The sequence below is a fragment of the Silene latifolia genome, chromosome 2, assembly GCF_048544455.1.
Source record: "Silene latifolia isolate original U9 population chromosome 2, ASM4854445v1, whole genome shotgun sequence".
Lineage (NCBI taxonomy): Eukaryota > Viridiplantae > Streptophyta > Magnoliopsida > Caryophyllales > Caryophyllaceae > Silene > Silene latifolia.
The window spans coordinates 164,384,163-164,409,745 of NC_133527.1; the positions used below are offsets into that span (position 1 = coordinate 164,384,163).

General features: G+C 42.4%; 4 protein-coding genes across 4 annotated transcripts; 2 read left to right on the forward strand and 2 right to left on the reverse strand.

Annotated features, from left to right (window-relative positions):
* Positions 1–120: 120 nt before the first annotated feature.
* On the forward strand, positions 121–5,309 carry LOC141643262 (GDSL esterase/lipase At1g71691). The gene is made up of 5 exons (XM_074452336.1): positions 121–611; positions 3,592–3,713; positions 4,235–4,477; positions 4,582–4,831; positions 4,917–5,309. Exons 1-5 carry the CDS (start codon positions 347–349, stop codon positions 5,141–5,143), a joined length of 1,107 nt encoding a protein of 368 aa, XP_074308437.1. The 5' UTR covers positions 121–346; the 3' UTR covers positions 5,144–5,309.
* Positions 5,310–6,790: 1,481 nt separating this feature from the next.
* Positions 6,791–8,990, forward strand: LOC141641560 (uncharacterized). Its single transcript, XM_074450217.1, has 4 exons — positions 6,791–7,268; positions 7,336–7,617; positions 7,700–8,100; positions 8,202–8,990. Exons 1-4 carry the CDS (start codon positions 6,791–6,793, stop codon positions 8,796–8,798), a joined length of 1,758 nt encoding a protein of 585 aa, XP_074306318.1. The 3' UTR covers positions 8,799–8,990.
* Positions 8,991–10,315: 1,325 nt separating this feature from the next.
* Positions 10,316–12,004, reverse strand: LOC141641561 (uncharacterized). The gene has a single exon (XM_074450218.1). It carries the CDS (start codon positions 12,002–12,004, stop codon positions 10,316–10,318), a length of 1,689 nt encoding a protein of 562 aa, XP_074306319.1.
* A 10,321-nt stretch (positions 12,005–22,325) lies between these two features.
* Positions 22,326–24,690, reverse strand: LOC141641562 (uncharacterized). The gene is made up of 3 exons (XM_074450219.1): positions 24,057–24,690; positions 23,624–23,989; positions 22,326–23,335 (listed from the first exon to the last, which is right to left on the reverse strand). Exons 1-3 carry the CDS (start codon positions 24,688–24,690, stop codon positions 22,326–22,328), a joined length of 2,010 nt encoding a protein of 669 aa, XP_074306320.1.
* Positions 24,691–25,583: the final 893 nt, after the last annotated feature.

A 25,583-nucleotide genomic window follows, 5' to 3' on the forward strand; every position in this document is an offset into this window, starting at 1 on the left:
CTAGGAGTAGAACAGTTGACAGTGAGCATAGTATGACAAATGTGTCCCCTGGCTTAAGTCAAAATCCAATAAGGAGACAGTTGAGGTCAGTAAATAATAGCACAAACAAACACACATTTTACAACTACTAACCAATAATAACACCTTGGAACTTTACACTCCTCATTTAATTTAATTTACTGTCTCTTCCACCCAACTCATTTACAACTGAACTACCCTCCTATTTTTCTTACCTTCAACCTTCCCTTTTAAATATCACTGTAAGTCTATAACATCATATATATTCAACTCTAACAAAGTCTAGTAAATTTCCACATTTCAAGACTCTCTGAAACAGAAAACAAAAATGAGGAGTTTAATTGCGGTGGCGGTGGCGGTGATGATGGCTATTATTGTATGTGGTTGTGTAGGCCAAGATGATAGTGCAAGAAGAGGGAGTAGGCAAGAATTGGTTCCGGCCATGTTTGTGTTCGGAGACTCGTTGATTGATAATGGTAACAACAATAACTTGCCTTCATTTGCTAAAGCTAATTATTTTCCATATGGTATCGACTTCAATGGTGGTCCCACTGGCCGCTTCTCCAATGGCTACACTATCGTTGATGAGATTGGTTAGTTCTTTCTTTCCATTACTCTATATATATATATCAACTTATATTCTCTCATCCCCTCGTAATAGTCATTTGTTTATTTTTAATAAAATACCCCATAATTAATAGATTATTACTTATTAAGCGATAAGTAAAGAGCCTAAGATTATATGTCTTCCTTAACGATAACATGAGAACTTTTACAAGTTATTGTGTGACCTATTGTCATAATACTTAGTTTTAATCACTAGGCTAAGACCTTTTCGATTTCTTGCCTGGCTTCCGAAAAAAATGAAAATGAAATTAGGAAATTAATGAACTTTAGTTGAACTTTCAGTACGTACAGTTTTTAGTTCTCATTTCAAATATTTATAATTATTAGGGTATCTAAAATGTGAATGTACCTAGAGATATACTTCCTCCATTCAACTCCACTCTACCACTTTCCATTTTTTACACTATTCACAATTGAACATTCAGTTTTGATTTTCTCTCAATATATAAGTGAAAATATATTCATGTGGGATCTTGTTTGATTCGTCTTTACGAGTACATTAAAAATATCTAACTTTTATAATTTTTGCAAATACGTAGCTAACGATATTTAGTACGTAAAACACGCGTTGGCAAACGTGAAAAAGCAAAGTGGTAGAGTGGAGTTGAATGGAGGAAGTATGTGTTAAATATTTTCTGACATACATTAACTGTGGCGTTTTGTACGTGCATGGTGATACTACGTACATGCAGTCATGAACGAGGCACGTGATTATATTTAATTCATTTCCAACTACTCATAGCTCATGTGTTGTGTTAGGTGACTTAGGTCCCATTAGCTTGGGATAACACTATTCATTTGCTCATTAAGATGATTATTAGTTAATTAATAAAACAATTCGTACGAGTATTTAGGTAAGATGTGAAGTGATTTTATACCAACTTAGTAGTGAGGTTGTCTTTTTCATATACATTACCTTCAAAATAATCTATTTGTTCTTCAAAAGCAATTATCACCAAATAAATTACTATTGGTTATTGGTATACTTATGTTCAAAATTCGGACTTTAATATAACATTAGAAAAAAAATGAGATCAAGAAACAACTTCGGTTGAAGTGAGTATAAAATCATTGAAAGAACGATTTTATATTATGTCGTGTTTTACATGTCATTTAACGATAATTAAATAATTATGTTAACTAGCACCTCATACAACAATATTACACAAAATTAATTGTTTTTAACTCAATATAGTGAGGCAAATTTAACGAATAGCATACTCTTTCTTATTACTTGGTTTACAATTATAGTGAGTTTGGAATTTTTTTTTAAAATAGGGTTATTTAGTAAACTATTTCTCGTTTTAGAGCCGGTTTCAAACTATTTCTCCCTAATGGATCCACGCAGGGGTGTCTAAGGCCACGGGCAACCACGGGCGCGGGAACCGGGCCTCCGCTTTTGCTCACCGGATTACAAGCTTATATTAATGAAATTCAATACAAACATCGAACTATAATAGACTTATGCATTCATATTTGGGGCCTCATTTTCCTGTGTTGCACCGGGCCTCCATTTATTTTAAGACGCCCCTGGATCCACGTCATCCTTTTTCATTTTTTTTACCGGATTTAAGCTAAATCGCTATACCAAATAACGATTTGATACTTTTTCATTAATCCCAATTGTAAATTGGGAAAAAGTGGCAAATCGCTTTGCCAAATACAGTAGCGATTTGGCCTCAACATCATTTTCATCTTCTCTAATCTCCATCTATTTCCTCTGTTTTCATTTATTCCCGTTTTCCCCAATATCAAACATCCCTAACAAGCCTTTCAATTTCACCATTAATTCTTCAAATTCATCATTAAACAAATATGATTAAAACTATAAACCGATTCAAGAACACTCGCCAATTCAAAGATTTCTACAAAGATTGGATCACCACTCTATAAACTACCCTTCTCCCCCACGCCAAGTCAACCTCATCCTCACCTACTTCACTACCTACTTCGCCGCACTCGACGCTGCTACTACCAATGACGGTATTGATCAGCTCATTTACCCTTCATGGCGCAGCGATATCGAAAAACCCTTCTTATGGCCCGACTCGGAATCTTTGAATATGCCTTGTATTGCTTGAGGAATTTGGGTGGGTCGTTGGGGTTGACGTGGGTCAGTGGGTGAGATGGTTGGTGATCTTCTTGAAGAAATGACCCCTGTTTTTTGGGAAAAAAGCAAATGATTATGATTTGAGGCCAAATCGCTACATGGAAAAGCGATTTGCCACTTTTTGTGTCATCCCCAGCTTACAGTTGGGATTACTGAAAAAAGTATCAAATCGCTACTTGTCATAACGATTTAGCTTAAATCTGGTAAAAAAAATGAAAAGGGATGACGTAGACCTATTGGGGAGAAATAGTTTGAAACCGGCCCTAAAGCGAGAAATAGTTTGCTAAATAACCCTATTTTGAAAAAAAATTCGAGTTAAAGTTCCTAAATAGTTGTGTCATTGAATATGTGAAGAACCATCTCAACCAAAAGTTTAAGCTGATGGTTAGAGTTTTAAGATCGGTTTTATACTCTCACACACTCCATCACACGAATGCCTTTTGAGCTTGAAGTGTGGATGCAACTGCAGGCCTCTCCATACCTGCTATGATACCGTGTCAAAAAACCATCTCAAACAAAAGCTTAATATAAGCTCATGGTTGAAGTTCCAAAATCGGTTTTATACTCTGAATAGTCTGAAAAATATTGCAAAAGAAAAGAGAGTGCCATTTTTGCTTTGGTATATTTATGTCTCTATGCTTTTATTTGTGGTTAACATATTTTTCAGGCACAAGGTATAATTAATGCACTGAATATGTTTTTAATGGTGACAAAATAATGAATACAAGTCAACTTGAGGAAATTGATTACAAAATTGATATGAACATGGATTTTACTACATCAGTTAAATTTTATCAGGTAGTCTGATATGAATATAAATATGAAAATAAATGCAGCGGAGTCATTAGGTCTTCCATTAACACCAGCATTCTCAGAAGCAAGAGGCCAACAAATGCTACATGGTGTTAACTATGCCTCAGCTGCTGCTGGTATCCTTGATGTTACTGGCAGGAATTTTGTAAGCTCTTATTCTTTTTCTCTTCAATTATTTGTCCACCATTCCTAAGTTACCATCCACATTTTTGTGTAAGACGGTCTTATTACATAAAATATTGTAATACGGATTATTTAGTACTTTTTTTTACTTCTACTGGTCATTTCCTATGTAGTTTGAATCTGTTTCATTTAGACAATATTATTAGTGCTAAAACGTCTTACATAAAACTAATTGCACTTTTTTTATCTCTCTTCTGCATTTTTTGAACCTTATATTAAAATAATGCACGAGATAAAAAAATAAATTAAAATTGGAGGGTCGGCAAAAAAATAATTAGCAAAATTAACCAAAATATAATAAATATAGACTTAGTGGCAGAACCAGAATCTCATATTAGGAGGAGTGAAAATTGAAAAATTTAACTCGATATCTCAAAACTTTCCGTTGTAAGGGAGCGAGTGAAGCATTTAATGCATTTGAAGCATTTAACTATTTAACAGTAAAATTCCCTTAGTAAAAATATGTGATTTACCATCCATCAGGTGGGGCGCATTCCATTTAACCAACAGTTGGCAAATTTTGAAGCAACGTTGGATATGATAACACCAAATATAGGAAGGACAGACGATGTAAGACGGGCAATTGGACAATGTTTGTTCTTTGTAGGAATGGGGAGTAATGACTACTTGAACAACTATCTTATGCCCAATTACCCTACCAAGAACCAGTTCAATGCTCAACAATTCGCCAACCTCTTGGTCCAACAATACACTACTCAACTCACTGTAAGACTCTTGACCAAAAATCTTATTTAAAACCGTCTTAAATTTAAGGCAGTAGTCTCTTTCAATGTTATCGATTGATGCTTTTGTTTAATTTGTGAAATCAGAGGTTGTACAATTTAGGAGCGAGAAAGTTTGCTATAGCCGGATTAGGAATGATGGGTTGTATGCCGAATATATTGGCACAGAGCCCGGAGGGAAAATGCTCCGAATCAGTTAACCAATTGGTCCAACCTTTCAATGCTAATGTTAAGACTATGGTTAATAACCTCAATGCCAACCTCCCTGGCTCTCAATTCATTTACGTCGACATTGATTCCATGTTTCATGACCTCCTTTCCCGCCCTGCCTCCTACGGTACACTTTTTCTTTATTACGAGTTTTTAAAATTAAGTACATTATAAAATGATAATATTAATTAATTATGGTTTTGTGGTTGTAGGGTTTAAGGTAATCGATAGAGGTTGTTGTGGAATAGGGCGCAACCAAGGGGAAATTACATGTCTACCATTGGAAACACCGTGCATGAACAGGGACGAATACGTATTTTGGGATGCATTCCACCCTACATCCAAAGTGAACGTTATACTAGGCCAAAGGGCTTTCAGTGGAGGTCTTGATGTGGTTTACCCTATGAACATAAGGCAACTTGTTAGCCTTGATCTTTAGACTTATGATTAATTAGTGTGATATTAATAAGCTTATTTATTTAAGGTAATAGCTTAATTGTATCTTCTAATGAACATGTTTCATGAGCTATTTCTTGTATGCTCTCTACTCATTTGTATTCCGACTCCCGTCAATTTATGGTATGAAGCTTCTGTTTTTTTTTTAAGTTCGGTCTAATATTAATTTCATAACCAATACTTCGTATTACTTTTATCTTTTTCCTCTTCCATATTTCATGACCCCGATCCAATGGAAAATATAGAGTATAATGGATTTTTTTTTAATCAGGGTTGTGTTCATTGATAGCCTAACAGCTAGAGTTGATCGTTTTTAATCAGAGCCTCCTGACTTTTTTAGGCCTCCTCCTGATGCAGGGTATCCATTCCTTCCAACACCACTCGCATTGGATCTGGTGATGAGGCTCCTGACTTTTTTAGGCCTCCTCCTGATGCAGTCTCCTGAATCTGGGTCCTGCTGGGGCTGCTTTCCCTGCTAGATCTCGTAACAACGGGTGCTGCTGATGCCTTAGGCGCTTGGGGTGGCTTGAAAGGCGGTGGCATGGCTCTCGGGGAGGTGCTGACCGGGGCCATCTGACTGGCTGCTGACGGAGCAGTGACTGATCCCGTGCTCACTGGAAGAGGTCTTCCTCCAGAGGATTGAGAGGATACCCCCTGGGTGCTAGACGAACTCGCGCTGGATCCAGACATGATGACGGACGAATTGCTTAATTTTGACTTTATGAGAAATTGATCACTAGGGCCCCACGGTGGGCGCCAAATTGTTTTGGGTAAATTTTACCAATTAGATTTTAATATGTGAGGTCAAAGTGATCGTCTGTGACTTCGAATAAGTAAAGAAATCGATGAGCAAAAATAGAAAATAACGAAAGGAGAAAAATGACACGGAGGAATTTTGGTGACGCGGAAAACCCGTTGTGGGAACAACCGCGGGGGGAGTCGGAATCCCGCCAAGTATTTTCACTATCACTTTCAAGATTTTTGCAGCAAGTAAGGAAATACAATGGTGTTTCTTTTTTAACCGTTGGCTAGAGAATGATCTCCTCAAACATATGCTCCTCCCTTTTATAGTTATCCTTCTAGGGTTTTGGCTGCAGCAGGTTCCTCCGGGTCAGTCTCCTAGGATCCAGGAGACGTTACCTGAAAAATAGGAACAGTTTGTTTTGACTTTTTCTCCTACTATGATTTATGCATGCCACTTGCGTGTGTTTCTTCAAGATAATCTAATGGTCTTCTCATTGCCACGTCAGCGATCCTCAAGCCATGCGATTGTCCAGTCAATTTGTGCCACGTGTCCTGCTAATAAAATTTGTGAATTTTATCCCCAACAATTGCCCCCAAATTCCTGGGCAAGTACACTTGAGCGGGAATTTCAGTTTCCCAAACCGTCAGAAGTTTTATTGACGTGACAAGACTGGACTTTTCAGTTTCCCTGAGCACTTCAACTTCCGCATCCCATCATTCCTCCAACCGCCCACTTGCTTCCCTATTTCCCATAAACTCTTTTAATACCTCTCCCTTCTTTATTTCAACTTTACTTTCCATCTCCCAAAAAATCTCTCTTTCATCTTCATCTTCAAGCTGCGTCCTTCGCCAGGTACCCTCCGTTTTTCTTTCTTTTTCTTTTGCAATGGCTCGAAAAAATACCCGATCATCTAGCTCTTCTGTCCTTAATTTTAATCCTGATGACTTGTTTCCTTCTACCTCTATTCTCACCCCCACTCATTCCTGTGATTCCGAATTTGATCCGGCCGACATTGCCATGATCAAGGAGTTGTTTGGGTTTTCTGAAGATGTCGTAGTGCATGTCCCTCTTCCGGGTCAGAGGGCCGATTTTCGTAGGCCGGGTTGGACTTGCTTGTATTATTACCCCTTTTTCCTAGGTTTAAGGTTTCCTTTTCCAAAGTTAGTTCAAGATTTTCTTCGTTTTAACAACCTTGCCATATGCCAAGTTGCTCCTTATGCCTGGCGTACTCTGATCCCTCTTTGTATTATGAATGACTTATATGATTCTGGAATTGATCTTGGGGATCTGGGTCATCTCTTCACCGTGAGGTCTCTGGGACATGGCCAAGTGACCTTGCGCGTTAGGGAGAATGAGGAGCACTGTATAATCTTTCCTCCAAAACCCAACGATGCTGACTGGTTCCGCCGTTTCATTTTCGTGGAAATTAGTTCTCTCCCTCCTCCGGTTGATTATTTGTTCTCTAAGTGGAGATCTACCACAGGTACATGGTATCTTCCACCGTTTGTTCCTTTGTTCTTTGCTTTCTTACTTTCCTTACTTGCTTTTTTGTGCAGGTTTAAATCGTCTGGTTCCTTCGTCGGACGAAGTAGCTTTCTTGACGAAGCTTTTTGGTCTGTCTCCTGAAAAGCGTTCCTTTAACCGCCTGCTTGGTTTTTCTCCTGGTGCACCAACCCCTGCTGTGAAAGAGAAGGAAGAAGAGATGTCGTCTGGTATGACCCTCTTCCATTTATTTCTTGCTTTTCATCTCTGGTTCCCGAAAATTTCTGGCTCCTGAAAATTTCTGGCTCCTAGATTCTGCTAGGCCCAAGGTTACCTTGCAAATGATACTGGCTCAGAGGAGGAAGAGGGCCACTGGAGGTGCCCCCAAGCCCGCCTCTAAGAGAAAGAACGAGTCCTCTCTGGATGTCGAGGCTGCTTGCTCAAAGAAACCTGCTACTTCTTCTGACTCGGTGCCCGTTGAAGTTACTCCCCTTGCATCGCTGCCTCCTGAGGACAGGGAAGTTTCCACTCCTAAGGGTCCTAACGCTCCCCTCCCTGAAATGAACTTGAAGCTCCCAGAAGGGTTTGGCAGGTCCAGGGCCCTTGGTCACTGGCCTTACTTGGAACGCTTGCTGCTTCCTGGACCTCGTTCGTCGCTGGAGAAGAGGCCCCTAAAAGAGATGGCGGATCTGGAAGCTGAGCATGCTTTTGAGGTAGACCTTTCCTTCAGCTTCTTTCTTTTTTTTTTTTTTTTTTTTTTTTTTTTTTTTTTTTTTTTGAATTTTGTATTGAGGATTCTCCTTCTTTCTGCCAGTCGCTGCAGATATCTCTCCTTATTAGGGAGAAGCTTGCTAAGCTGGAAGATGAGGTATGCCTCCTGCAGACGGAAAAAAGGGAGCTTCTTGATCAGTTGGACGAGGAGAGAAAGGTAAAGGCCGGTCTTCAAAGGGAGACTGAATCAGTGCGCATCAGCCTGAAGGAGTCAGAGGAGCGTCTTGCTCAAGTGCTAGAGGTGAATAACTCTCTGACTGCTGAGAACAAGGTTTTGAAGGAGAAGAAAGCCAATCTTTCCAAGGCCCTGACTGACGCTGCCGCTTGTTCTTCCTGGGAGATGAAGATTGCTTGCATCAAGGAGTTTCAAGAGGGGAAGCACCTGTCTTGGGATCTGGAGGAGGAAGAACGGTTGTTTGCTGACTCTTTCCCAGAGAAAGTTGACTTGGGAATACTGTCGGATTTTGAGATTGACGCTTTGGAGGAGGATGACAGCTTCTCTGCTGCTGAGGAGGAAGAGGTTCAGGGAGGAACCCATACAGCTGACAACCTGGTTCCAGGGGGCAACTCTGTTGTTCAGCCTGCTCCTGGAAATGTTTCGGCTCCTGCTGCAGAGGTAGAGCGTGTTGTGCTGGACTGACGAGGCTCCTAAACCAGTTTCCTTTTCTATTCTTAGTACTTTAGTTTCTGGGCCCTGTGTGGCATAAAACTTTATTAGTTTTTCGGATAATTTTCGGTATGTTTTGGCCTTGCTCATGGGAGCAAGGCGTACTTTGATATTTTGCCGTTTTCAGGCGCTTTAGTTAATATTCTGCCGTTTTCTGGCGTACCTTTATTTTGTCGTGCGTGCACCTTTTTCGTTGTATAATTGCCGGCTTCCGTTGATTGGAGGCTCTGGGATCTAATTGCCCCTCTGTTTCAGAGGAACCCCGCTTGCACGGATGCTGAGTACTGCAGGAGCCTAGTTCATCCGATATGTGGATACTTAGCCGTAGATCCATGCTTCTCTGTGTAGGTACATAGAAACTCCACCAGATTAGCTTTCGCAGGCTCCTATCTTCTAGAGCATGCAAATTTTGAAATAAGCCCAAAGTGTATTGTTGAATAAACTTTAGATTTTAAATTTGTTTAAGGCGTACTGAAATTTTGATTGCAATTTGATAACTTGAAGTCAAAAGTTTTATTTGGAAGCTCAGAAAAGGATTTTTAAGGTTCTATTTGAAAAATTGAAGCTCTTAGAAATGAAAAGGACACTTTTGCAAAACCTGGAACCTGGTGGGGTCGTATTGCATGTCTGGTTGCTGACTGCTCTGGTCGCTTTATATGTAATACTTCTTTAGGTGGATGATATTCCACGATCTAGGGACCATTTGCCCTTCCATTGTCATGAGCCTGTAGGCTCCATTTCCGACGATACTTTCCACCTGGTACGGTCCTTCCCAATTGTAGGCAAATTTGCCTGCTTTCTGGTTTTTAGTGTTCTGGAAAACTTTCCTCAGGACCAAGTCTCCTACTTGCAGGGTCCTGACCTTTACATTTTTGTTGTAGCTCCTGGCCACTGTCTGCCTGTATGAGGCCATCCTGATCTGGGCGCTGGTTCTGAGCTCATCCACCGTGTCTAGACTGCTTGCCATTTCCACGGGTTCCGCTCCTCTCGTCGGGCATCCGTATCCGTGTGTAGGAACCCTAACCTCGAAGGAATAATGTCTTGACCCCAAACACCAGTGAAGGGAGTTTGCCTGTTGCTACTTTAGGGGTGGTTCGTCACCCACGGGACTAGTGGTAGCTCCTCCGCCCATTTACCCCCAATTTCTTCCGACTTCTTTCTCGGGTTCTCCACTATGATTTTATTCTTTGGACTCGCTCGGCCATTGACCGAGGGTTTCGGGAGTAGACTTCGCAATGAAATATTCCAACTAGCACAAAATGCTTTCGTCTTATTGCCAATAAAGCGGGACCCATTATCGCATATTATTTCGGATGGAATACCAAACCTACAGATGATGTTGCGTTTAATAAAAGATATCACCTGGGCCTCGGTAACCTGGGAAAATGATTCCGCCTCTATCCATTTGGAGAAGTAGTCCGTCATGGCAAGCATGTAGACCTTGTTTCCTGGTGCCTTGGGCAGTGGTCCCACTATGTCCATTCCCCATTTCATAAAGGGCCAGGGAGAAATAACTGGGTGCAGAGGTTCTGCAGGCTGGTGGCTGACTGGTGCATGCCTTTGGCAGGCGTCACACTTTTTCGCGTATTCCATAGCATCCTTGCGCATCGTGGGCCGAAGTACCCCCGCCGAGGGCCTTGTTGGACAGTGCTCCGCCCCCGCATGGTTTCCACATTCACCACTTGTGGATAGCATGCAAAAACACTGGCTTCATCCTTATCCAGGCACCTCAGGTAGGGTCCTGCGTGGGATTTCCTGAACAAGACACCATCAATTAACACAAATCTGGAGGCTCGCATTTTAAAGCTTCTTACCTCTTTTTTGTCTGCTGGAAGTGTGTCGTTTTGCAACCACTCTTGATAAGGCTTCCTCCAGTCTACAGCCTCCTCCTGGCTGGCAGTGTTTGTTAACACCTCTTTTTCCTGTGATTGTGGTGAGCCAGCTGTGCCTTCGTTGCCTTGCTCTGCTTTTGATATTGCAGGTTCTAGTACGTGGACGATAGGTACGGTGGAGATTGTACCTGCCTTGAATGTTGCCCCCAGGGCGGCTAGGGCGGCAGCCTCCACGTTCTGGTCCCTGGGGATTTGCTTGATGTTGAAGGTCTGGAACCTGAGTTTTAATGCTTGCGCTATTTCCAGGTAGGCCATCACAGTGGGGTCCCTAGCTGCATAAGAGTTATTTACATGGTTCACGATGAGTTGGGAGTCACTGTATACCTGGAGGTGCCTGATTTTTAGATCTAGAGCCAGCTGCAGACCCAGGATCAAGGCCTCGTATTCTGCCTCGTTATTGGTAGCTTTGAATTCGCACCGAACTGCCTGGACCAGCAGGTCCCCTTGAGGTGACTTAAGGACCAGACCAACTCCTGCTCCCTTCATGTTTGAGGCTCCATCTACATTCAGCTGCCATACTTGCTCTCCTTTATCCTCCTCCAGAGTGAGGATTTCCTTCTCAGCCTGCATCTGGAGGGAGGGGGAAAAGTCGGAGACAAAGTCTGCCAAAGCCTGGGACTTGATTGCTGTTCGAGGTTCGAATTTCAGATCGTAGCCACTCAGGTGTATGGACCATTTGGCCATTCTTCCTGATAACTCTGGTTTCCTCATTATAGTCTTAAGAGGGTAGTTAGTTATCACAGATATAGTATGGGATTCAAAATAAGGTCGCAATTTATAGGAGGCTGTCACCAGCGCAAGTACAAGTTTTTCGAGTGAGGTGTACCTGGTCTCTGCAGGTAGCAGAGACTTACTGACATAGTATACTGGATGCTGCATTCCTTCTTGCTCTCGAACTAACACTGCACTGACAGCCACCTCCGTCACTGAGAGGTACAAAGACAAGGGCTCTCCGTGTTCTGGTTTTGATAGGAGTGGTGGAGTGCTCAAATATCTTTTCAGCTCGTTGAGTGCTGCCTCATGTTCCTCCGTCCACTCGAACTTCTGGCTCTTCCTTAGGATGTCATAGAACAACCTGCACCTGTCTGAGGACCTTGCTATGAACCTGTTCAGAGCAGCCACCCGTCCCGTCAGACGCTGCACGTCCTTCGGCTTTTGAGGTGACTCTAGCTGGAGTATGGCTTTGATTTGATCGGTGCTGGCCTCTATCCCCCTCTGCGTGACCATATATCCCAGGAACTTCCCACTGGAGACTCCGAAAGTGCACTTCGAGGGATTCAGCTTCATTTCATATTTCCTCGGGTCTTTGAAAGTGTCGCCCGGATGTTCAACGTCTTTGGGCGACTTGCTTTGATTTCACCACCATGTCGTCGATGTATACCTCCATGGTTCGGCCTATTTGTTCTTTGAACATAGTGTTCACCAGCCGCTGATAGGTGGAACCTGCATTCTTTAGACCGAAGGGCATCACGTTATAACAATAGATACCTCGCTCTGACCTGAATGCCGTTTTCTCTTGATCATCAGGGTGCATCTTGATCTGGTTGTAGCCACTCCAAGCATCCAGGAATGTGAGCATTTCATGGCTGCTTTGTGGCATCCACCATAGCGTCTATGTCTATGTGCGGCGACGGAACGGGTCCTTAGGGCAAGCTTTGTTTAGGTCCGTAAAATCGACACAAACCCTCCACTTGCCATTCTTTTTCGGAACTACCACCACATTAGATAGCCATTAGGGTATTTTACTTCCCGATTTTTCCAAGAAATGAGCGGGTTGTCTACCTCCGGTTTATGACTGGTTCCTCTCGGAGCAATCTTCCTCCTCTTCTTTGGATAGGCTTATAGCTTGGGTCCACACTCAGCTTGTGTGTTATGATACTTAGATCTATACCTACCATGTCATTGTGGGACCAGGCAAAGCAATCCATGTTAGCTCTCAATAATTGAACAAGTTCCTGACGGACTTTACCTGTGCATTCTGACCCGATGAGTATGGTTCGTTCTGGTTGCAGCTCATCCAGGCTGACCTCGTCTAGCTCTGCCTGAGGTGGCTCGACGTATTCTTCCTGGATGATCTGGCTCTGTAATTGCTATGCTGGCGGTCTGGCTGTTGATTTTAGGGCTATCTTGTAGCAATTCTTGGCTTCCTCCTGATCCCCACGTATCTCTTGCACTCCCCAAGGCGTTGGGAATTTCAGGCATTGGTGGTAAGTCGAAGGTACCGCCTTCATTTCGTGGATCCAGGGCCTGCCAAGAATCACATTGTAAGTAGAGGGCCCATCGATAACCAAGTATCTTACCTGCTTGTTGACTCCTTTGGCATAGGTCGGGATGACGATTTCTCCCAGAGAGTGCTTCGTTTCGCCACTAAAACCGACTAGAGGTATCTCTTTTGTTGCTAAGTCCTTCTCGCTGAACCCCATGACCTTTAGTGTTTCCAGCATAATCAGGTTGACGGAGCTTCCTGTGTCTACCAGGATCTTCCGTACCTCGCAGTTTCCTATGGGGAGGGTGATGATCAGAGCATCGTGGTGTTGTTCTGGGGCATTTTGCGCGTCTGTTTCATCAAAGGTGACTGTAGGGAGGTCCTGGCGGCTGACTCTGGTTGGTGGAATGAACTTTGGTGGAGCCTCCTGGCAATAGGTGGTCCAGGTTTCCTCGATCGTACTGGAATTTGACTTCCTTTCTCAAGGTGTAGCATTCGTCGGTGTCGTGGCCGATGTCATCATGGTATTCGCACCTTTTACTGGAGTCTCTTTTATCGTTAGGACGTTCGTCAGTCCGCTTCCTGGGCCATCTGACTCCTCGGATCTCCTTTAGGGCCTTGAGTACACCTGCAAGATTGGTTGAGAATTTATACTCACTTACTTTCGGAGGTGGCTCTGAGTTGTTTTTTCCTCCTGGGCCCTCTGATACTTTATTCACAGGTTTGCTGTAGGGTTTGGCTCTTTCATTCTGCTTCTCTACAGGTGCCTTTCTGGATGTAGGATCTACGCCATAAGTTGCTCTCCTGGGCCCTGCATCTTCTTCCAGCCGCATGACTGCAATTGCCTTTTCTTGCACCTCCTCGAAGGTAGTGCATGGGTACTTGGTCAGATCTTTATATAAGTCCGAGTCCTGGTGCACCCTTGTCGGAGAAAGCTTGTATGGCGGGTGGCTATGTCGCACCGGGGATTGCCACCTTCTCCCTGTTGAACCTGTTCAGAAAATCTCTGGTAGTCTCTTCAGGTCCCTGCACTATCCGATATAGGTCGCTGGTTTGTTTTTCTGGTTTGCGGCTGCTGGCAAACTGCTGGTGGAAGGCATTGACTAGGTCGGCAAAGCAGGTTATGCTCCTGTTGGGCAGGCTGACGAACCATTGCAAAGCAGCTCCGGATAGGGTGGACCCAAATCCTTTACACATACAGGCCTCTTTCAAGGAGCCTGTCGCGGTGGTTACCATCATCTTTTGCTTGTAGTGGTTGATATGGTCAAGAGGATCCGTGGTTCCGTCGTAGAGCGTCATTGCTGGCGGTACGCATCCTTTCGGGACGCCGACAAGGGCTATCTCATCCACGAAAGGGGAGTCTGCGTAGCTGTCTCGTGTTACCTTCTCCAGGGGTCGTGCTACGCCCGGAATCCTGTACATCAGGTCCCTCAATTCCTGGTATTGCTGCTCCAGCAGGCTGCCTGTTCCTGCAAGAGGGTTAGGGACAGGCGGATAAGAGCCTCCAGACATACCTCCCAGCCAGGTTCCTCCTGGGAATTGACTGCCTGGCTGACTTGCCAAGGGTGTTGCGTGGACGATGGTCCCTGGTTGCCATTCTGGTGCCTGCTGAGAAGAGGCTCCTCTCACCCAGGTTCCTCCAGAGAAGTATCCGCTTGCTGGATTCATTACACCGGTGCTGGGTCCTGGATTCCATCCTGCCACCTGCTGGATGGGGGTTCCTGCAAAAGATTGCAAGTTAGTCCCTGGCTGACTGTTAGACAAAACACTACCTGGTGTTGGCTGCAAGCTAGACGGTCGATCAAAAGACAGGAATCCCAATCCGCTAGGCTCGATGGCTCCTCTAGGTGGTACTCCTTCAAGATCCAGTCTGGTGACCAACTCCGATGGAATCTGCCTGGGACCCGCGTTGGTAGCCGGAACTGGGGCCTCAGAAGGTGGAGGCAGTGCGGCTGACGGGGTCCTGGTTACTGTTGCGATCTGGTTCCTGAGGTCTTGGTTGTCTCTCCTCAGGCTTTCGATGGCTCGATGCAGGGTATCCATTCCTTCCAACACCACTCGCATTGGATCTGGTGATGAGGCTCCTGACTTTTTTAGGCCTCCTCCTGATGCAGTCTCCTGAATCTGGGTCCTGCTGGGGCTGCTTTCCCTGCTAGATCTCGTAACAACGGGTGCTGCTGATGCCTTAGGCGCTTGGGGTGGCTTGAAAGGCGGTGGCATGGCTCTCGGGGAGGTGCTGACCGGGGCCATCTGACTGGCTGCTGACGGAGCAGTGACTGATCCCGTGCTCACTGGAAGAGGTCTTCCTCCAGAGGATTGAGAGGATACCCCCTGGGTGCTAGACGAACTCGCGCTGGATCCAGACATGATGACGGACGAATTGCTTAATTTTGACTTTATGAGAAATTGATCACTAGGGCCCCACGGTGGGCGCCAAATTGTTTTGGGTAAATTTTACCAATTAGATTTTAATATGTGAGGTCAAAGTGATCGTCTGTGACTTCGAATAAGTAAAGAAATCGATGAGCAAAAATAGAAAATAACGAAAGGAGAAAAATGACACGGAGGAATTTTGGTGACGCGGAAAACCCGTTGTGGGAACAACCGCGGGGGGAGTCGGAATCCCGCCAAGTATTTTCACTATCACTTTCAAGATTTTTGCAGCAAGTAAGGAAATACAATGGTGTTTCTTTTTTAACTGTTGGCTAGAGAATGATCTCCTCAAACATATGCTCCTCCCTTTTATAGTTATCCTTCTAGGGTTTTGGCTGCAGCAGGTTCCTCCGGGTCAGTCTCCTAGGATCCAGGAGACGTTACCTGAAAAATAGGAACAGTTTGTTTTGACTTTTTCTCCTACTATGATTTATGCATGCCACTTGCGTGTGTTTCTTCAAGATAATCTAATGGTCTTCTCATTGCCACGTCAGCGATCCTCAAGCCATGCGATTGTCCAGTCAATTTGTGCCACGTGTCCTGCTAATAAAATTTGTGAATTTTATCCCCAACAATTATATGGTCGCCCTGCTAAGTTTTAGTTCATCACTCTGGCCATAGTGTCGTCAAATTGCTAAGCAGTTTATATAAACTTCGTAATCAATATAAAACGTAAGTTAATTTAATATGAATAAGATGAAGTGGGGTAAAATTAAATGGAATTGAAGTTATGAGGGAAGATGAAGAGTAGGGGTCAACTGGAAAGTTGGGGCTGTATGAGGATTTTAGGTGTGTTGCTAATTTGTATTTACGGTTTTTTAGTCTAGGGAAGCATTAAAAGCTCTTTATTTGGTATTTTATTATAAGGAAATCGTGACACGTGGCACTTTAAGTTACCCTTTTTATATTATTTATAGATTTTATCCCGGGTATAAGACCCTTTGCCTATGCTCAAGACCATCACTTAAGAGGAACGGGTGCAAAGCTGTGGACACGGCCACCCGCGCGTTGGTTTCGAGGCGGCGACACTTCTCCCACGGAACTCCGGCGCGAGGCCAAAGCACGTCATAGGCCGTTACCGATTTGAAAGGCATTGAAACTGGTGAAAGGTTTGACAAGCCTGCATTTGTGGAGTCGCCACCGATTTTTATGGAAAATTGGAACCGTTCGAATACTTCATGTCATGTCAAGACACAAAGTATTAACATGAACACTAAGAAATTCGTTATCCTTAACATTCTATGTCTAGAATGATTCTCGCGAGGCCAATGAACACGGATGCTCACAGAGATCTTGAGTAAGGGGTGAGGGTACGTATTAGGAAGCTCGTTTATTTGAACACCTAATCCCGTCCGCCTCGATAGCGGCCTCTACTAATGATCAGAGAAGTTATTTATACTCGATATGTTGTCAATTTTATGCATGCAATGCAACAAACACGGATTAATCTTAGCACGTGAAATTAGACTAAGTCGGTGAACAAACAATTTTAGCACTTAATTGGGTCGAAGTTGGAATTTAGGTTAATTACATGTGAAAAAGCTAGATAAATAAATCACACAAGATAATATACATAATATTACAAAGAAATAAGAAATAAATTATAGTGGATATTTGAATTTGCATCATAAACATGCCCAAAAGAGCTTAGGAAATAAATAAAAAAGAATTAAGAAAAAGAAATAAGGAAATTAAAAGAAAATATGAAATTGAAAGAAATAAGGAAATTAAAAGAAATAAGAAAATTAAAAGAAATAAGAAAATAGGAAAAATAAGGAAATTGGAAAAAATAAGGAAATAGGAAACTAATTGAAATAAGGAAATTAAAAGAAAATAGGATTAAAATAAATTAGGAAAATAAAAATAAAGAAATAAAATAAGATAGAAAATAGGGAAAATATGAATTATATGGAAAATATGTCGAATTATGGTGCTAATAAGAATGATAGTTGATTAAAATCCTAATTAGAAAGGCCTACGTCAAAGCGAGACGAGTTCAGAGGCATAAGCCATTTCAGAACAGGCGCAACATAAACCGCGTCCTCTGGAAGAGGCGCATCGGTTTATGCGACTGTTCTCGAGTTGGATTCTGACTGTGGAAGTCAGACTCGTTGTTCGTTAATGTTCGTTGGTTAGTTTACATTGATTATTAGTGCATAACTCGGATGTAAGTGGTTTAATCAGATTACATGCATTAAAAATAGTCATAAAGCGAGAAAAGAGAATCAAAACGAGATAAAACAATGGTTTACAAGTTATGGTTATTTACGATGTTGGATTTTTCGAAGATCGAATTAAAACGGGAGTTGGAAAACAAAGGATTGAAAGTAAATTGGAAACAATATACAAAAGACGGATTCAAAAGACTTGATATGGAATAAATCAAGCCTCTAAAATCCGGGTTTGAATTAATGACGAAAACCTGCAAATATTGATTATAAGGGATTTGGGTCGAAAAGGATTAGAAAAGGTTTATTAAAATTAATGAAAACAATTTGTCGAAATAAGAAGAAAAGAAGACGAAAAAAGAACGAAAGAATGAAAGGGGCGAAAGTGCAGAAACCCGACGAAGAAGAAAAAGTGCAGCAACTGACGGCAACCCCTGGAAGAGGCGCATCATATGTTGCGATCCTTATAGAAGGTGCATCAGTTGATGCGATCCTTCTCCACGCCAAATCTTTGTTGTTTCGTAAAAAGAGGTTTTAAAATATGATTTTAAAAGATGGTTTTAGCATGTTTATAATGTAAAAACGTACATAATAATTATTACAAAAACAAATAAGATAAAAGATGGCTTTACACCCTCAGACTTACATGTTAGCGTCGCGAGATTAACTAAAATCGTTTTTTTATTGGTAACTCGACTCGATTTATGCAAATATGAAAGTACCCTTAAAAAAGGAATTTAAATGATTGATCAATTATGGTGTAGTGGTCAAATTGGTCGGTCATGCAAACGTGACTGGTACCCAGAATGATTTGGGCTTACGTGGTCGCGTAGAACAAGCTCTTAGACGTCGAAAAGCAAGAGCGCGGTCTTAGAATGCAAAGGGAGAAGAAAAGGGCGGACACTCGCGTGAAAAATGTGTGAGGCGGAGGCCTCTATTTATACTAATCACGAGGTAGGGTTTAGGAAAGGGATATGGAAGAAAATAGGAAAGGAAACAACTGACTTAGGTTGAAACACGGAAACTTAGACCGAAAGAAAGCCTTGAGAAAGCCTCTATTTATACTAATCACGTTGTTGTTGTTGTTGTTGTTGTTGTTGTTGTTGTTGTTGTTGTTGTTGTTGTTGTTGTTGTTGTTGTTGTTGTTGTTGTTGTTGTTGTTGTTGTTGTTGTGATGCAGCTGTTGTTGTCTGATCGTATGTGGTTCTCGAGGTGCGTCCTCGGCTGAGTGGAGTCACTTGAGGGAGTGGCTTCACGCCCTAGTTTCGCCCTCCGTGGAACCCGCCACGGGAGGGGATGTGCACATTAATGGGACAGGGTTATCGCTCGATATGATGAGCGGGGCTTAGGTGGGAACAGCTGCGGTCCCCCACTGGCAGGGCTGGTCCAGTGGACAGTCGGTGACGGTGATTGGCTGGAGTGGTTGTGACATGTGTGTGTGATTGGTTGTGATAGTAGTATGTTGGTAGTTGACGTTGTGCCTTGCCTCAGTTACTGACCTTGTGTGGTTGTTTCTTGTTTGTTTCTGTTGTGTCTGCCGTGATCCCTTATGGTGAGCAGTCAGTCTAGCAGGTGCTGTCTTGGATGGTAGCTGGAGTCTTGGCGGGTTGAGTCTTCACGAGTAATGACAGGAGTAGCTTATGTAGTTTTGACGAGATGTATCTTTTATATTAGTAGTTGGTTTAATCACTTGTAAAGTATTTATAAATGTTCTTTTATTGACCTTTGATGATTACTTTCCTCGGGCAACCGAGATGGTAACGCCTCTATATGCTAGGGAAGGTCTTGTTTAGGCTCCTTGGTATATGGGGGTGTTACAAAGTGGTATCAGAGCGACGATTTTGGAACCTGTAACAAATGAGCCTAATGAACGTAGTGAGTCTAATAAAATGAACCTGGTGTATGTATATTGGGAGCCCCAGCTGATGCTAGATTTTGGGTGAGTAGGCGCCCTCATTTCAAAATCATGGCCCCATTATGCTTAAGCCAGTCACTGGGCATGGGAATGTTGAGTCGGCAATAATGTGCCTAATGTGTGTGGTGGTCATACTAGAATTGTTCGTGGTAAAGTTTCTGTTGAAGTTAGCATGTGTGTAATGATTATGCTAGAATTGTATATGATGAAGTTCCTAATGGAGCTAATATGTGTGGGATGATAATGAGAAACGTGAAAGCTTGTACACGAATGGAAGTGTGTGTGAAAGGGTAGAAGTGCGAGGTAGTGTATAGAATGTGGTGATGGTCGTGGTTGCTTCAAATAGTTGGTAATGGTAGTACCTATAAGAGTTTATGAGTCTTATAATAGTAATAATAATGATAGTTAAGGAGTTGTGAATTTATGATGATTGTTTAGGTATTTTTACCCAAATCGATTAATTAGGGTCAATGTAGTCTATATTTGTTGGTTGGATGTATGTTTGTTCGTACATCGTTGAGTAAATAGGAAAATAAAGTGCGTAATGTAAATTGACACGTAAGATTTTGGTGACGCGGAAAACCCAATGTGGGAACAACCGCGGGAGGGACGGTACCCTGCCAAGTATTGCACTATATGAATAGGATGATTACAATAGTAACGTTTATACTAATCTCGCTGACGCTAGGTGTCTGGCCTGCAAGATCTCAGGTGAACGTATATTTGAAGATGGTATGCCGTGGAATTTGATGTGAATGCGTAAGTGCGGATGTCTTGAATATGATGTTGAACGTCTTCTTGATTTGTTTCCTTGGCTATTTATAGGGTAAGAACCCTAGATATATCCTACCTTGAATATGGAAAGGGAATATTATTTCCATAAGGACTTCTTTCCAAACCCGGACTCCCTTGCCAATTCTCCCTGATCTCCCTAACTTCTCCCTAACTTCCCCCTGACACTTCTTTCCTTAACACGGGCACCTTCTATGACGGGCTCTTGATCCTTCTTAAGCCCGTTTCCCCTTTTCCTGACCGCGGGCTCCCTTCCTCCTCATCACTTCTTTCATAGTCTTTATTTTATCAAATGTGCCTTCTTTTTTTTTTTTGGTAAAAGGTAAGTATATTGATATCAAAAAATAATTACATCATAATGTCAAGTGAGTATTCAAAAAAACATATACAACGATAGCAGCTAACTAATACTCTGGATCCACCTAACATCCTTAGTAGGCAGAGAAGCAGTATTCCTTGCCCAAAAACGTGCAAGTACAACTTTGACAACATTCCTTACCAGGACATCAGGTCTAATAACATAGGCTTCTAACCTAGCTTTGTTACGTGCATTCCAAATACCATAAGTAACTCCAATATGACAAGCACAGATGAGTTTCCTCTGGAGTTTACTTCTTGCTCTTCCACTTGAATCCCAGCGTGCCAAATTCTCTACAGGGAACTTCACTCCTAACTTGCTCTGCAAACAGCTGACACAGTGAGCACTAAAGGGACACTGGTAAAACAGATGGTCATGGCTCTCATTTGCAGTAGTACACAACAGGCAGGAAGGATCATGTCCAAAACCCATCTGAATCATACGATCTCTAGTAAGCAATCTCTTCAACTGAACAGCCCAAAAAATGAAGGACCATTTAGGCACATTCATTGAATTCCAACATACATGTCTCCATAGGACCTTAGGCTGTGAGTGTCTCAGCCAATTATACCCTTCTGTCACAATGTATTCCTTATCAGTAGCTAACCAAGAATCATTAGTATAGGCTTGCTTAAAAAGTACCATAGAGTGAGCTATCTTCTTCCAAGTCCAACTACAATCAGGAGGGAGATCATAGTTAGACCAGTGAGTATCTTTCATATAAACATGACTAATCCATCGAACCCAAAGATGGTCCTTTTTATTAGCAAGCCACCATGTGTACTTCCCCAACAACGCTTTGTTCCAAGTTTTCAGATTACGTATACCCAAACCACCTTCATCCTTAGGACTACAGTACCTCTCCCAACTCACATTGGGTGATCTTTGATAAGCATCCTTACCACTCCACAGGAAATTTCTACAAATTGCTTCAATTTTGTTCATTATACCATTAGGGATGAGGAACATACTTGACCAATAGGAATGCAAAGTGGATAGCACAGAATTAATGAGGGCTAATCTGCCAGCATAGGATAACTGCCTAGAACCCCAAGATCTTATTCTAGCAGTTATTCTGTCAGTGAGTTGCATACCTTCATTCGTGCTAAGCTTTTGGGAAGAAATGGGAACACCCAAATATCTGAATGGTAGGGTCCCATGCCTGAATCCAGAGACTTGGATAATATCAGCAATCACATGATTAGAGACTCCATTGAAATAAATATCTGACTTCTCCCTATTAAGACATAGTCCACTGGCCTTAGAGAAAGTGGAGAATGCCCTGAGCATCCACATGATAGAAGAAGCAGTGCCTTTTGAGAAGAGGAGCAAGTCATTCGCAAAAAGCAAGTGATTTAACTTGAGAGAGCCACACAAAGGGTGAAATCTGAAATCTTCCTGAGAACTTATGACATTGAGTATCCTAGACAAATACTCCATGCAAATAGTAAACAAAAGAGGGGACATTGGATCTCCTTGTCTAAGACCTCTTTTACCTTTAAAAAAACCAAAACTGTTTCCATTTAAAGAAAGAGAAAAAGTAGTAGTAGAAACACAAGTCATAACTCTATCAATGAAAACTCTAGGAAAGTTAAGAGCCACCATCATACTCTGTAAGAAAGGCCACTCAATAGTGTCATAGGCTTTCCTTAGATCTATTTTGATGAGACATTTAGGTGATGCTGACTTCCTCTTATACAACCTCACAAGGTCTTGACAGATAAGCACATTTTCCACTATATTCCTCCCTTTAACAAAGCCCCCTGATTGGGACTGATAATGTCAGGTAGCACCTCACCTAATCTAGCACACAAAAGTTTAGCAATGCATTTATAAACCACATTGCAACAAGCAATTGGTCTAAATTCAAGCACACTGGTGGGGTTAGTAATCTTAGGTATGAGGGTAACTAAAGTAGTATTTAGTTGTTTCAACAAGGAACCAGTTTGGAAAAAATCAGCAATGGCTTCACACACATCAGTACCTATAATATGCCACGAATCCTTGAAGAACTGACTAAAATAGCCATCTAGTCCAGGAGCTTTAGAAGCAGGAATAGAAAAAATGCACCTCTTAATCTCATCATGGGTGACAGGCTTCAAAAGGATAGAAGTATGATGATCTGTAACTAAATTCCCTGTTCTGACAGTGGGGAAGTGGACAGGAGAAGGAGATCTGTTAGATCCCAGCAGGTCAGTATAGAATTCCAAAAAAGACCCTTCAATATGGACATGATCAGTATGGAGCTTCCCATGAATATCCTTGATACTAAGCACTTTATTTTGAATATGCCTAGCCTTAATTTGTCTGTGGAAGAAATCAGAATTTTCATCACCATCTTTGAGCCACTCTACTTTAGCCTTCTGCCTCAGATAACTCAGTTGAGCTTTATGAAGAGTACTGTACTTCTTAGCAGCCTGTTGCTCAGCCTCCCTGAGAGCTAGATCATGGGGATTAAGGTGTAACTTAGTCTGTAAGCTGTCCAGTAAAAACCTGGCCAGCTCAGCAGCAGTCTCAATATCAGAAAACTTTTGTTTGTTAAGAGCCTTCAGAGGTTTCTTCAAGTTTTTCAGTTTAGTCACCACCTGATACATTCTGACCCCAGCAATAGATTTACCCCATTCTGACTGAATAATGCTAGCAAAATCTGTAGCTTGACCCCACATATTAAAGTATCTAAAAGAAGATTTTCTGATGACAGGATTAGCAGATCTATAGCACACACAAGGGTTATGGTCAAAAATCCCTTCATTCATAAAATAAACATAGGAATTAGGGAAAAGCTGAAGCCACTCATGATTTACAAGAAATCTATCTATCCTGGAAAAGACCCTAGTAGAAGGATCTTGTTTGTTATTCCAGGTATAGAAAGATCCCTGAGCATTGAGGTCCACCAACTCACACTAGTCCACAAAAAGCCTAAAGTCCTCAATTTCACTCCATAAAACAGTACTTCCAACTCTTTCATTAAAGTGAAGAATAGAATTAAAATCTCCTCCCACACACCAAGGAGAGGTACATTGATCCTTGATACCTTGAAGATCATTCCAAAGAACTAGTCTCTCAGTGTCAGAGTTAGAGCCATAGACCACAGTGAACCAAAACTGAACCCCAGATTGAATATCAGTAACATCCACAGTAATTTGCTGACTAGAAGAATGCACTAAATTGACCTGAAAGATCTGAGGAAGCCAAATGATCCACACTCTACCACTAGGATGATGCAAATTATTATTAATACCATACCACCTTTGACCTAAATTATTCAAAACAGTATTGAAATTATTGGTTTTAACCTTAGTTTCCACAAGACCATAAATTCCTATTTTATTCTGATGCAAGAACCACTTGATATCAGCTTGCTTATTTAAACTATTAATACCCCTAACATTCCAACATCCTAAATTATCCATGCTCATTGATAATTAATGGCTCAACAGTTCCCCCATTACTACCAACTTCAGTACCTTTTTTAGTAGGGCTTTTGACAGGAGACCTTGGAGGGGAAGAAAGAGCAGTAGCATAGGATGTACCTGCAACCACCCTTGCATCCCTCTCACCAGGGTCAGGACCTAGAGAAGTATTCACCATCACAGTTGAGCAGTCGCTAGTCACAGTAGTAAGTTGAGCAGTGGGAACTGCTGTAGCAACCCCTACCTTAGGTGCTACCACAACCTTAGGCCTCCACACTTGTTTAGCGACCTTTGGCACAGTAGCAGTAGTCGTTTTCCTGCAAATACTCTGATGATGCCCTATCCCCTTACACAAGGAGCAAACAATTAGCTTCCACTCATACTCAACAAGCACACAATTTTGACGACCATGTTCATCATTGAAATACAATTTGTCAGGAAAGTCCTGACCTACTTGTACTTCAATCATTAACCGAGCGTATCCCAATCGAGTCTTATCAATAGTAGCATTATCAGCCCTCACATAATTCCCTAACAGTGAAGCCAGTTTACTCAAACAGTTTTCCCCCCAAAACTTCAACCCTAGACCACAGATTCTAACCCAGATTGAAACCTGTTTGACAGGATCCTTAGTTAGCAAAGCATCCTCAGTCCATGGTTGAACCACAATAGGCTTATTGTCGAACATGGGGTACCCCTGTTGTAAGACAAGATTAAATGGGCCTTCTTTATTATGCTATTTTTAGCCCAAACAGTTTGCCCCAAATTTCTTGTGAAGTACGCTTTCAAGTATCGAGCAAGGAATTTCACGTGACCAAATACTAAACCCTACGCCGTCTTTTTACTCCTTCCCATGCAATCCATCATTTCCAGCCGCCCTACTCCTCTTTCTCCGCACCCAACTCCCTATCTCCTCTTTATAACTCCAATGTCCCTCTTCCACTCTCATTAATCACTTCAAATCATTTCAAAAACTCTTCTCTCTTAAACCCTCAATCTTCCTTCTCCTTTATTCCTCGCCGGCTTCACTGTTCCCCTTCCCCGTCTCCATCATCAGGTAATCCATCTTCTCTTCTTCTTCTTTTAATCTTCATTTTCTCTCTCCACTATGGGTAAAACTCGACAATCCTCGTCAACCCCTACACCCTCCGACCGTAATCTTGACCCCACTTTCCCTTCTCGGGGACTTTTTAAACATCCACATGATTGTGACTCCGCCCTAACTCCGGCCGACATTCCTATGATCAAGAATCTGCTGGGTCTTAGTGATGGGGTGGATATCGCCATCCCTAAACCGGGACAAAAAGCTGACGCCCTCCGTCCGGGGTGGGTCAGTTTCTACCTATACCCGTTTAAATATGGCCTCCGTTTTCCTTTCCCTAAACTCATCCAAGATTTCATTTTTACCAACAATTTCGCCATGGCACAAATTTTTGCTGCCATATGGAGAGTTCTTCTCTATTCTCGGCCGCCGCCTGGTCGATACCGGTAAATCCGTCACTCGGGCGATCCGGCCCACATGTACAAGCATCGATCCCCGGGCGGGGTCGGTTCTCATTCGGGGCCATGGAGAGGCTCCCT

Coding starts and splice junctions, on each gene's coding strand:
- LOC141641560 (XM_074450217.1), top strand. CDS start 6,791: ATGGCTCGAAAAAATACCCGATCATCTAGCTCTTCTGTCCTTAATTTT. Junction 7,269..7,335: donor TAGGGAGAATGAGGAGCACT/GTATAATCTTTC, acceptor CGTGGAAATTAG/TTCTCTCCCTCCTCCGGTTG. Junction 8,101..8,201: donor AAGCTGAGCATGCTTTTGAG/GTAGACCTTTCC, acceptor TCTTTCTGCCAG/TCGCTGCAGATATCTCTCCT.
- LOC141641562 (XM_074450219.1), bottom strand. CDS start 24,690: ATGTTCGACAATAAGCCTATTGTGGTTCAACCATGGACTGAGGATGCT. Junction 23,990..24,056: donor CAAAAGCCCTACTAAAAAAG/GTACTGAAGTTG, acceptor TGGATAATTTAG/GATGTTGGAATGTTAGGGGT. Junction 23,336..23,623: donor TCTTTGGAATGATCTTCAAG/GTATCAAGGATC, acceptor TTATGAATGAAG/GGATTTTTGACCATAACCCT.
- LOC141643262 (XM_074452336.1), top strand. CDS start 347: ATGAGGAGTTTAATTGCGGTGGCGGTGGCGGTGATGATGGCTATTATT. Junction 3,714..4,234: donor ATGTTACTGGCAGGAATTTT/GTAAGCTCTTAT, acceptor ACCATCCATCAG/GTGGGGCGCATTCCATTTAA. Junction 4,478..4,581: donor AATACACTACTCAACTCACT/GTAAGACTCTTG, acceptor TTGTGAAATCAG/AGGTTGTACAATTTAGGAGC.
- LOC141641561 (XM_074450218.1), bottom strand. CDS start 12,004: ATGAAGCTGAATCCCTCGAAGTGCACTTTCGGAGTCTCCAGTGGGAAG.